Source organism: Neolamprologus brichardi, chromosome 23, assembly GCF_056152115.1.
Source record: "Neolamprologus brichardi isolate AB-2024 chromosome 23, ASM5615211v1, whole genome shotgun sequence".
NCBI classification, from domain to species: Eukaryota; Metazoa; Chordata; class Actinopteri; order Cichliformes; family Cichlidae; genus Neolamprologus; species Neolamprologus brichardi.
The window spans coordinates 5,737,221-5,749,979 of record NC_142125.1 but is presented as its reverse complement, the minus strand read 5'-3'; the positions used below and the strand labels follow the sequence as shown (position 1 = coordinate 5,749,979).

Sequence of the window (12,759 nt, the reverse complement as noted above, 5' to 3'; positions counted from 1 at the left end):
TCAGCAACTATTCCTGTTTGACTGGTCCCGATCGAGTGGGTGAAACTAAGAAGTAAACAGAGAAAAAGAAGATCGAGGAACAGGTGAGATCAGATGCTCTATTTTTATTTTTAAGCACGTGTTGAGTTTCTGTTTTATCTTCTTATTTCGGTTTTTAAGGCAAATGAGCGAAGCTTCCTGGGGTTTCCTGTGTAGAGCATTGCATGACACAGCTGTGAGTAAAGTACCTGTTGCTGTGTTATTGAGATGAGGCTATAATAGACAGGAGTGCTTGGCAACTCGGGGACAGACAGGCTATTCTTAAACTGTCTATTTGAAATGACGTCAGCAAGTTATTGGGAATAATTGCCCATAAACGGGTTTAAGCAATGCATTTCTACTTCTTTTTAACTTTTATGATTATTATTGTCATTATAATAATAATAAAAATAGTTATTATTATATTTATTATTACTTAATTCTTGCTTGGCTTGCTCACTGTGAAAAATGAATCAGAGTCCTTTGAAAACAAGCACATCCCATGACTCCCATGGGTCCATTCTAAGTAGACTGCTTCAACTTTTAAGAAGAATCTCGACTAACTTTGCTCTTATTAGAAACAGATATAGATAGATGTCTAGACAGACAGACAGATAGCTCTTTCATCCCTTTACCTGTTGTCCTTAGTCTAATTTAAAGCAAGCATTATTGATTCTGATGTCTTTAATCTTCTGACATTCCTTTGTGCTGGACATGTATCTTTTTCCATTTTTAATGCCCTCAAAGAGGTTTTCCTCTTTTAGTGCGAGGCGTGGCTCATCTTCACAGATAGTTTGAGAGGATGTCAGACTTTCTAACCTTTTGGAAGACTAAAAAAAAACCTTTTTTCTCTATTTATGGAAAGATCAAATGTTCAGCACGTGCCTGCATGCAACATTGCTACTCTGGCTCTATGAAAAAATATCAAGGCAATTCAATTATCCCCAGTTAAAATTAGACAAATATTTCCTCGCTATTGCACTGCAAAGGCCCGATGAGCACATGAACCGTTTGACCCCAAAGGTGGCAAACAGAGACATATACAGCTAGGTATACTACAAGATAAAAATAATAAAAAGATCTCTTTTGGTTACCATGCTAGCTATGCAAAGCTTTGTCGAGAACTATAAAGACTAAGAAGCAAAGTGTTCCCCTGGGGCCTTTATTTTATGAGTATGCTTCTGTTTTGATTTGAATAAGTGAGGCTCTCACTAAGACTTCAAATTTTTCAAGATTTGGCCGTCACCTTTTTTAACTTTAGTTCAGAAGGATGTATGTATATGTTATAAAATATACAGAGAGGGAATGGGTGAAGACAGACATCGGCCCACATAACACTGGCCTTTGATATGACATTCACAAGCTGATAAAACGACTAAAACAGTGAAAACAACAACCCTGTTAGATTTGATTCACACACTGCTTGCAACAGTTAAAGCACATTATACCCATATAGTACAGTAGACATTTTAGGTGTTGCTTCTCTTGTGATCACCATAGTTGTGTAACTAATGCATTCGCAGAGCAAACCTTTTTCTCAAACCATCTTTAACTAACAGTATTTTAACACTACCATTATATATCTTGTCATATTCAACATTCAGTGCTGCGTAGAGAGCAGGGCAATCTGCTTTTTCACCATAGAAGAAACCATTAACCTCCCTGGCTAATATGCTTACAAGTGTTTACCATGTTTTTGAAACATTTGAAGCCACCGTGCTCTGAATGACTCATGGAAAGGAAACCATTGAAGCAGAACCCCCAATACTCTACAAATGCCCTACTTTTCCCCCCCTTCTCATTCATGCATACAGTTCACTGCAGCAAGAAAACATGTTGCGCGATACATATTGTTAATGAGCAACATCAGCGGTGCTAATAAGACCAATTAATATGACCTTGATGCGCAGGGTTTTCTGTACATGTGCACTGTTGTCCCAGGTAGTTCCCCGGTGATTAGTCAGACGATCCCGGGGTAAAGCAAAGCTCCTGCTGCCCTTGTATGTGTCTGTGCTCAGTGTTTTCCACTGTCTCACCTTTGGGAAGGTATCTGCCAAAGACACTGTCCTTCCCTTGAAGCCTGAGGCTCTGGGGAAGGTGTGCATGTGCACTATTGGACGATGACAGGATAGATGGTGATTCTGTTTTTCATTCATGTCCATTTGATGGCAAATGAGACAAAAAGGAAGATTTGCTTGTCCCGTTTCATGTCCACCTTTCCCCCGAGATGTTCAGTAGTTGACCATGGAGATGAAATGTCACAGGCAGTAGGTGCATGCTGTTTTTTTGTTTCTGTGAATGTGCAGACCTCAAATGGCAGTTGTCAAATGGGAAAGTATCCAGATTTAGCTGTGAGACACAGCCAGGCTTTTCCTGCCCATCTCGGCCTTTAGGCCTTTGACAAACCTACCAAACCACATAGATTTTCTATAGCTAACTCCACGCCGGTTTGCTGGAGGGGCAGCTATATATACCCAGCTAGCCATAGGTTTTAACAGAGCTGTCAGCAGCTCTAATAGTTGACATTTGGTTATATATGAGAGGAGCGGAACCTTCGGTAAAACCCTGTGATAAACATCTTTCAGCCGTTTTTAGAACATATGTCCCACTTCCCTCTCTTCTCTACATTAACATGCCTTGATATGAGGTGAAATTGTCTCACTTCTGGTCCAAAAAAAACCCAGAACAGCTTGGCCTGGTGTGAATTCTTTGTGGTAGTTGAGTTGTTAGTTAGACAGACCAGTGCTGGTTTTGTGGTTCTATTTTTCTGTTGTGCACTTTGTTTTACCGTACAGACATTGGCAAGGATGAGTTTGTCTGCAGCTGTTACTTTTGAGGTTTGTCTTGGCTCTGCAACATATTCAACGAAGCAAATAACGCAAGACTTTATAAGGTAATCGTAAGGGCAACGAGGTGGACTCTTCCAGACATGCCCCAAATTTCTGTGTGCCAAGCTTACGTTGAAGGACAGCGGGCACTTTAGGGGTCGTGGGAACACGGGCTTCATATCCGCTCAGGCACCATCAGGAGGGGCAAGCAACTAAATATAGAGAAGTCACGACGTCTAGAATTAGGGGGGAAAACCAGTGAAAACTCCTCTGGGCTTTGGAGAAATACTGTATGGCCCAGTCAGAAGAGGCAGACCACCACTTAACACAGTTGTTTTACTGATAGTGAGCATCAAACGGAGACAGCTCATACAGGGAGCAAATTTATGGATGCATTTGATTTAATGTTGTATTTTCAGCAAAGCCATCTCTTAAAGCGTCAGTGAAATTAAAACATTCAGTTCCACGTTTTTCAGCTTTGTTTTTGTTTCTATACAGCAGGGATGAGGGCATTGTTTTCTAGCCCAACAAAAACAGAAAAACCACGGGTGTGAGTTTCAAAAATGGACATTCTCAAGACAGCTACGTCTTTGCTATCTGCCCCTGAAAATCCTGTTTTGTTTTGTTTTTTTCTGACCTGGCTGTGCATGAGAGAAGAGTGGGTGGCTTTTAGCATTAGCCATCTTTCAAGAACACACCGTTTTCCTTCTACTGTTTGGTTTCAGCTATTGCCTGCTGAACCTTTAAAAAGAGCTATGGACTGTATTTTTAACCCTGTCTCTTGGGGCCGCTTGGTGCAGTCAAGCACTGTGCTGTTGGCCCGGGGGTAACCCAGACTGTCAGGGTGTCATTCTGTGTGGACTGCTAGCCCCACAAGAGCCACGCTAACTTTAGACCGCATCGCTTCATGGTGGTAAAAATAAACACCCTCGCCCTACTGAGGGGAAACGACTTGAGTCACTTAAAGTAAAGGGATGACATTTTCCCATCAGAATTGTATTAATGACTGAACATTTATTCTATTCTTGTTATAATATGTGATCATATCACCTCAAATTCGTTACAGTAATTAATAATTAGTTCAACTGCTTACAAATGCAAGCTTAAGTATCGAGGTAAATTTTTTTGTGATCTTCGAGAGTAAAGGTTCATTTAATGTTTTAGGTCGTTGGTGCTGATTTTCACACATCACTGCAAATGTTTAAGTATGCTGTTTTATTCTAGTATAACACTGATTTTCACTTTGTTTGACAGGTGTCAGACTAAGAAGAGAAGAGAAAATGGGAAGAAAGAAAATACAAATTTCTCGTATTCTTGACCAGAGAAATAGACAGGTGAGCACACATCGTTTCATGTTACACATACACACACACATATGTTGTTTTAAAAAAAAATATATTTCTCAGTAAATATTATCCAGTTAACTGCAGGAAGAATAAAAGCTTCATCCAGATTATTTGAACAATCAGATACATTTTCTTGTTTTTTAAGTGTCAAATATTATTACAGTGTGAACGTGTGGGCCTTTTCTCTAGTGTAAAAATTGTATATCAATCCAAGACATTTAAAGACGTCGCGCTGATATCTCAAGAAATGTATCAGGCAAATTTTTAACGTTGTCCTCTTCCAGATATGTTTTAGACTCCGTAATTAAGTGTCACTTAAGCTGCAAGCACTGAGTTGCAAAAATAGCGGTACATGTTTCATGCAAATGTGCATATTATGTAGCCGACGCTGTGGTTGTTTGTTGTCCAGCATTGCACTGCAAATATTTAAAACATAGGTTCACTGATTGAAATGCAAATGCAAAGGCATGCAAGGATGACTATTAATGAAATATCAAATTATGATATTTATACTAGTGTGAAACATTATTAAAATCGTGCAGTTTATCACTAGCATTCATTATTTTCTACCCAACGGTGGCAATAGCAAATATTTTGAACGTAAGTGATACAATAACCTAAAGCTGTGAATTTATCAAAAGCCTTAACACCGGTTAAAGTGAGATTCTTTTATTTGACAAAAAGACAATCTTTCACACTGAACAAAAAAAAAAGGATGCGAGCGTGCCGACAGTCGACACTAGATTGAGGAAATATTATTAAAAGTTTAAGAACTAACAAGAAAACACACCATTAAACAGAAGAGGAACTGCTTATCAGTTTGATGCAAAATGAATCATGACAGCACCGATTACATATACAGCATAGTGCTTACATCAACTTATGGCACAGGAGTTACACCGCTCTGCAATACCACAGACAGATATTATCATTTGTACAATACTGTGGCATGAACAAAAATGCTTGCATCATATTTATAGCCTATTTGTGCATTAATATCTGTTCAAATACTACAATTCCATGAAACACCCTAAATATTATTTAAAGTTTTAGCTGTGTTAGGAAAAACACATGATATGCATAGTGGGTTTGTGTACACATCCACTGTTTTCAGAATGCTGATAAACACAATTTATTTCTCATATCTGATCTTTTCGACTGAAAGTGTTGTGGTGATAAGGTTTGTGTATCTGAATGAAGTGTCTGGTGATTGAACGTGTTCTGCACTGTAAAGTCTTTCTGGGATATTTAATTTAATTTAATTTAATTTAATTTAATTTAATTTAATTTAATTTAATTTAATTTAATTTAATTTAATTTAATTTATTATTTTATTTTATTTTATTTTATTTTATTTTATTTTATTTTATTTTATTTTTAATTATCCAACTTCCTTAATTTGTCATGCTCACAACTTTGCAGAGTTAACATGACGGAGTTAAAAATGCAAACCTGTTTCTCTTCTGTCACAGGTGACCTTCACCAAACGTAAATTTGGCCTGATGAAGAAAGCTTACGAGCTGAGCGTGCTCTGTGACTGCGAGATCGCTCTCATCATCTTCAACAGCACGAACCGTCTGTTCCAGTACGCCAGCACAGACATGGATAAAGTTCTGCTAAAATACACCGAGTACAGCGAGCCACACGAGAGTCGCACCAACACGGACATACTGGAGGTACTATTTTAGGAGCTTTTTAAAAAGAAGTATGTGAAAGCTTCTCATACGCAGCTGATCTGGAACGTAAACCAAATTTTTAACAGAACATGCAATTATTAGATATAAAGCCTCTGGAAGGATATTGTAAAAAAATAAATAATTGGAAAAACAGGTGTTGTATTTTGAGTGAAAACCCTTTCTCGTGACATTGTCGTGGTTCGAAACCATTGTGCTATTGTTGCCAGTAATTTTCCATGTGCACTTTCTCTTCTGCATCAGACCCTGCGTAGGAAAGGACTCGGACTTGATGGCTCAGAGCTTGACAGCGAGGAGAGCATGCAGGTGGCGGCGGACAAGTATCCTCTAAGTGAGGGCATGGATCTCTCTGTGGCTCGCCAGCGCTTCTATGTTAGTGACCACATACTTACTCCTTACTCCGTACTTACACTCGACACGCACAGACAAACTGACTTCTAATTAGAATTCTGTGTTACGAAATCATCTTTAATTAACTGATCTTTAATCCATACTGTTATCAAAATTACACGTTATGCGTTTTACTCTTCAGGGTCCCTCTCTGCTCTCGCCAGAGGCACAGTTCCTCGTGTCTGCAGGTTGCGAGAATGGTTTTCCCAATTCATCCGGATCCGGCATGACCTCCCACAGACCCCCGAGCTTTAAATCTCTAAACTCCAGATCCAGCTCGGCCAGTCCTGCTGCACCCCATGCACACACTGCCTTCATGTCTCCACACTCGGGTTAGTCTCATTAAGTCCTACACCAGAATCATCATAACTACTAAGGGTAGTATCTATTTGTGTATGTCTTGTGTTTGAAAAAACACATCAGTTTCTATTGCATCTATGTATCGCTTTTGACAAGTTCCACAATTTTGGCCGTTTGTCAGGCTCATTCAGGCTCATTTGTGAGTTATTTGTGTTTTTTTAACGCTTTCGTGATGAAACCAAAGTCTTAATGATTTTTTAAAATTGAATCTACCACTACAAATAATCTACCAGTATTATTCTACCTTTAAACAGAGTCATAGCTTTTCACATGAAAATCCATGAGCCACTCTTCTAACTTCTTGTTAAATGCTTTCTGTAAAATTCGTGTGTACTGTCAACCATCTGTGCAGCTGGCTGTGAACTCACAGGAAGTGTGTGTATGTGTGTGTGTGCGCAGTCGGTCTGTTATGTGAAACTGGCCCTCCAACAGTGTAACTGCAGCTACAACCAGCTCTGTGGTTTCTATTCAGAATGCATCACACCTGCCTATCATGTCAGCCATCGTACAGTCTCTAACTATTTGGATGCACTGGGATGTCATTAAACACTGATCACTGACATTTTTAGTGATTCTAGATGCACTGCTCTGTTTTATCTAAGATTTGACAGTGATTGTTGGTTTACATTGCGTTCGCAATGGATTCTGTCACATGACTTACAGTATATTCAGTACAGTTGCACATATTAAGTATTCAGACCTGCCTGGTGTCTCACGAAGGCTTGATACTCATTCAAAGGTTAAAGGAAAAGAAGAAGTTCTTTTTTTTTCAAAATCACACTTGTATACCGCAGCAGAGGGAGGTGACGATTGTATCACAAAGAATAAATGACAGTAGTGGAACGGGCTTCGATCGCTTTTCACTTCCTGCTCCTTTTTTTCACTGTTTAGGTATCGGCTACTCTGTGTTTTCCCATGGCAACCTCAATCGAGCTCTGGACATGAAAAGCCCTCCTCCTCTGAACGTGGGCACTGAAAACCTGCGGGCAGATGGTGCTAATCAGGCCATGGGGGCCACACGTGCTAACCACAACTCCGCTGTAAGTAGCTGTGCTATCAAAACAAATAGGTGTCAGTGCCTCTAATAGATGTCGTACTGCTTCTAAAAACTAAAGTTCTTAATTAAACACCAAAACACATAAATAGTTCTGCAAACTTGGACAAGAAACTTCACAGGTTTTTTTGACTCATTCACACCTCTCACAATTATAATATTCACAAGTTTCATAGTGTTCATACACTGACTTCACTACATCAGTACAAACTCAAGATTTCCAGTATGACTGTTTCCCTTTCTCTGATCATCAGAGGGGTCTTTTATACCAGGGCCTGCACAGCAGCAGCTCCATGGTGGCTATGGGGAAGGCAGGGCTGCTGAGTCACAGTTTGGGAGGATATGGTCTCCCCTCCCCTGGAGCCTCTGGTATGTCATCTGTGTTCTGTTACTATAGAAAGAAAGAAAAAAGAAATATATGAAAAATAGATGGCAACTAAAAAAGTAGTCATAGAGCAATAACTTGACATGTTAACAGGTTATATCAGAGTATTAATGCCACTCTCATGTCTGTATGGCAAAACTAAACCTACCACACATATACTCTCTTAGCATAGCTTAGGATAACAACTGCAAAGCAAGGATACTGACTGACTGTGGAGCAGTTCACTCCAGAACCTCATTATTAGTGCAAATATCTTTTCTCATTCTGAGCGGGGTAAAAAAAAAAGTTTGGAGTTTGTGCAGGACCAGGAGCTTGGAGAGTTTCAGGTGGTTTTCTGGTGAATTTATCATGAGAAAACATTGCCTTTCTTGCTAAACCCAGCCAGGAAATAGTTCCACAGAAGGTAAAAATAAATAAATGAATAAATAAATAAATAAGAAGAAGAAAAATAAAGGGAAATTTGGTTAGGGTTTTTTTTTTACACTGTTCCAAATTAAGCAGAACATCGTCTGACTAACTTCATCTCTAGTGTACAGACATGAGTGATGGGAGGTTACAGTCTTCTTATCTTGTGCTCATCGATAAAAACTACAAAGGGTATTTCCCAAAATGTCAAACCAGCCTTGCTGTGAAGTGTATCTTGTCTTAAAATGAAACCATTTTATTAAACTGTATCTTTTCTCCTGTTTCCCCTCCTGTACTCTGCAAATCGATGTATATCTATTCTTCCTTTGCAGAGTACAGCCAGCCTGGTTTTTATCACTCAGTCAGTTTACAACGAGGAACAGTAAACCCCTGGCAAGCGGCGCAGCCACCTCAGGAGCCTCATGGGCCTCATATAAATCCTGTGTGAGCATATCATATATTATTCTAGACATAATACAGTAAATCCACTGTATATATCATTTTGAACCATTAGTGATAGTTGACTCTTAAATGCCATGTTCACAAGCAGTTTTGACTGTCTTTAAATTATCTTCAAGCTACTTCTAGTGCTCTTAGCTGTAACTCCAGGACTGATGACGTGTTTCAATCCAAATTCATTTCCTCCACCCTCTTGTTGTTTTCAGAGGGTCCAGCGGGGGATGCTCTTTCCCCTCTCAGTCCTGCACGCCAACCTCTCCGCATCTGCCGTCCCTCAACCTCAACATCAAATCGGAGCGTAGCTCTCCTGAGCACATGGCCTCACCTACCTCCCCTCCTCTGCACCACCTCAGGCAGCATTCTCCAATGAGCAACCCCGATTCAGCTCGTCATACCCCTCCAGATAGCCATCCAGCCAATGGCACGAAAGAGTTTGCCAAAACCAGCTACCCACAAGACCAAGAGGAAGGAGGGCAGTCGCTCCGGCAGTTAGAGATGAGCGACGGCTGGCAGAGATAGCCAGCTGCTCCGCTCTACAACCCACTCTCAGTCAACATCTGTCTTCAGACAAAACCATAAAGGGTCGACGTATGCCTCTCTTTGTCTCCTCAAACAGAGCTGGTCTCTCCTGGGCAGTGGAGAATTCTTCTCTGCATCACTTGCTTGATCCCACGAGGAGATAGATGCATACAGACTTTTGCTTTTTGTTTGGTTAGGGTTAGTTTTCTGTGTGGAGCTAATGTGAATCAAAAGTACAAGTTGGAAATGTGATTGTTTTCTTGTGACTTTGTTGAAGTTGGGCACAGCAGCAGTGTGGGACCAACTGAATTTCTCTGAAGTGCACATATGAAAAACAAAACGTCCATACATATTCAGCTTTCAAAGCCAAAATTTAAAAAAAAAAAAAAAAAAAAAAAAATAGGAGGTACTAAAAAAGTAGCTTGACTGGGGTTTTATGTGATAAGGTTACACAACAGGGCATTTAATTGGATACGTTCTTAAAATAAAAGTTTTTTTTAGTTATCACAGTTTCCTTTTTCTCCTTTCAGATGTGAAAATACCTTCGTAATGGAATTTTAATGAGAGAAATCTAGGTATGAAAGCCACTGTCTATTTTTTTCTTTAACAACACATAAAATTCAGCTAACGGGAGGTTTCTTCTGTCTGAATTATTTGTTTTATCCAGACAATGTTGCTTTACAAAGCACCTTCTCATGTTAAAGTAAAGGCATCCTTTGTAGAGAAACAAAGAAAAAGGAAGTTTCGCTCTGAAAATATCCCAACTTAAATCAGACTGCCGTAGCCTCAGATTGTCCTTCTGTGTCTTGGCCCCACATCTCTTACAAATGATTCACAACAAAAGAAGATATTTGCAGAACTGGAGGGACATTTTGCAGCAGTATCGTCTAAAAAAAAAGAGTTGAAAAAATGTGAACCCGCCCTTTTAAGATTCTGGGCATCAGTCTGTGTCAGAGATTAGGTCAATGAGCTCTTTGGGATGTAAAAATGGTTTTCTTTTTCAAGTGTTTTTTTTTTTTAAATCTTTAGTATTGTTGTAATGTGATCATTTTATGTTGTCAGAAACACTCACAGCAGTCTGCTAAGACCAAAGTGTTTAATTATTGTCCCTCTGCATTGCACACAAATACTGCAACAGCCCAAAAAGGATCTATTTGTCTTTATTTGGTCGATTTTTTCTAAAAAGCAGCAATCATGTGCTTACTCTTCCTGAAGGGCTTTGTGTAGTAAGTGTTTAGTGTAGATATTCCTGCGTTTATGATGTGTTAAAACACGAGACAAGCTGTACTAGATGAGTCCAAATATCCATTCATTTGTTCATTTATTATCCAGGTTTCTTTTATGTATACATTTACTTTTTAATCTTGTGCACTGGATACCTCTGTGTCTTTTAGTTTTGCGTTTTCAGTTTCTGATCTTCAAAAATAAAAAAATTAATTTTTAAAAAGGAGATAATTTTCATTCACTGTCCACAAGGGGTCGTCTTATTTCACACTTTTAATCTGACTGAGACTGGTTAAAGTGCAGAGCAGTGAAGACCAGCCTTAACAGGTAATTCTTTATCTAATAAATCGGTTAATCGGCTCATTAAATTAAACTCCTGCTAAAATCCAGCTCGTGGAGGTTTTCAAATACAAGTTCCACTGTCGATTTATCTCTCGTTTCATGATATGTGGATTAATATTAGCATAAAACATGAAAAGCCAAGTTGTCAGTATTCTGATGTTTCTGATTGATTTTTTAAACACATATATACAAACATATTTGCTGGATGCTTCACTAACAAAACAGAGGCATTTTTTTTGACATTTTTTGTGAATCATTTTAAAATAAAGAATGTTTACTTTGTGTGTTTGCCCCAGTCTGAGTTTTTTTTTTTTTTTTAAATTTTAGGACATTCAGTTTATCATTTTTCTCAGATGAAAAAATGTCATAATTAATTAATTAATAATTAATAAATTAATGGCATAAAAGGGAATCATTTCCCTCTGTTTTTATGTACATTAATTCTAAAAGCAGGTAAAATGCCCTTCACTGTGTAGCTTTCATGTGTCCATTTATTTCATTTTATTCACCTACATTCTATCTTTTGAATACACACACACTCCCTCATTATCATGTCAGGGCCCTGTCAGGCAGCTCACCATGCACCCACCAAACGAGAGGAACAAAAATAGACCACGCAAAAGCCTGGAAACCTTTATTTCTTCCACACAAGACAAAAAATGGGCACAAATAGGATCATTTCCATAGCTGGTTGTTTCATAGTAACCATGCCAAAATGTTTTTCTATGCTGCCTCTATGGAGAATTGACCTGCCTTTCCACGGTGGGCACACACAGTATTGAGCTGTCGTCTCTCCACCTTAAATGACGAGACTGTCACTGGGGTCATGTCTGGTCTGATGAGACTAGACCAGGCCCAGTCTGTAAGGCATGTCTGGGTCCTATGTATACACACACACACACACACACACACACAGACATACATTCTAGCCTCTATAGCAACCACAGCCAGCCATGGCTGTCTGACTTGCCTTGTTGCAGTCCATAGAGCAGACTGAAGGGGCCCGAGGCCTCCAGCACAGATGCGTAAAAGTAATATCACCATTCAGTTCATGAGGCCAGGCATTCTTACAGGCCCACCAGAGAGAAGGATGAGCTTGACCGCTCATCGTAGATGAAGATACTGCTTACATGACTCAAATTAAACCGATGTTCCACAGCAACAAAAACATTGTCCTAGAAATGTTTCTGCACTCATACTGAGATGTAGGATTTGCTAACTGGTGTGCTCTCAGATTTGTTAGCTTCTCAGTGGCTTTGCGACTGTTAATGTCTTTCAGTTGTCTATATAAAAAGACAGTGAGGTGAGGAGCATGTCGCTTCTTTCACTGAAGGATGCTCACAACGTTTGACTGGAGGAAGAATTTAAATCATGTCGGCTTTTAAACATGGAGCCACTCTCTTGTCATTATTGCAAAAAGCTGACGTGACAATTGACTGGCATGTGATTTTGAAGGTTTTGATGTCACAAAATACATGTGAATGATTTAAACTGCAGTCAAACAGAGATTATAAAAGCAGTTCACTGCATAAAATCTGTCCATTAACTGGATTATTTTGCTGCTACAGCCAAGCTCATCCACCACAAACATTTCTTCCTAGAGTCCAGGGGGGGCATTAGGTTCATAATAATTACCAGTGATTAAAGAACGATCTTCTCAGGAGGTTGGGGTCAGAGATCAGCACCCTGCACAGCGACTAGACGCTCCATTGTCATCCATGTCTTTTGTCAATGG

At 39.3% G+C, this 12,759-nt stretch overlaps 1 protein-coding gene across 1 annotated transcript; it reads left to right on the top strand.

The window, feature by feature from the left end:
• Nucleotides 1-4,126: 4,126 nt before the first annotated feature.
• On the top strand, nt 4,127-11,286 carry mef2b (myocyte enhancer factor 2b). The gene is made up of 8 exons (XM_087836159.1): nt 4,127-4,180; nt 5,665-5,868; nt 6,130-6,258; nt 6,419-6,608; nt 7,528-7,676; nt 7,945-8,059; nt 8,813-8,924; nt 9,146-11,286. Exons 1-8 carry the CDS (start codon nt 4,127-4,129, stop codon nt 9,456-9,458), a joined length of 1,266 nt encoding a protein of 421 aa, XP_087692285.1. The 3' UTR covers nt 9,459-11,286.
• Nucleotides 11,287-12,759: the final 1,473 nt, after the last annotated feature.

Bases quoted from the DNA above. Each gene is read 5' to 3' on its own strand.
- mef2b (XM_087836159.1), top strand. From the start codon at position 4,127: ATGGGAAGAAAGAAAATACAAATTTCTCGTATTCTTGACCAGAGAAAT. The intron at 7,677-7,944 runs GTAAGTAGCTGT...TCTGATCATCAG, and splicing joins GTGCTAACCACAACTCCGCT to AGGGGTCTTTTATACCAGGG. The intron at 8,925-9,145 runs GTGAGCATATCA...TGTTGTTTTCAG, and splicing joins GGGCCTCATATAAATCCTGT to AGGGTCCAGCGGGGGATGCT.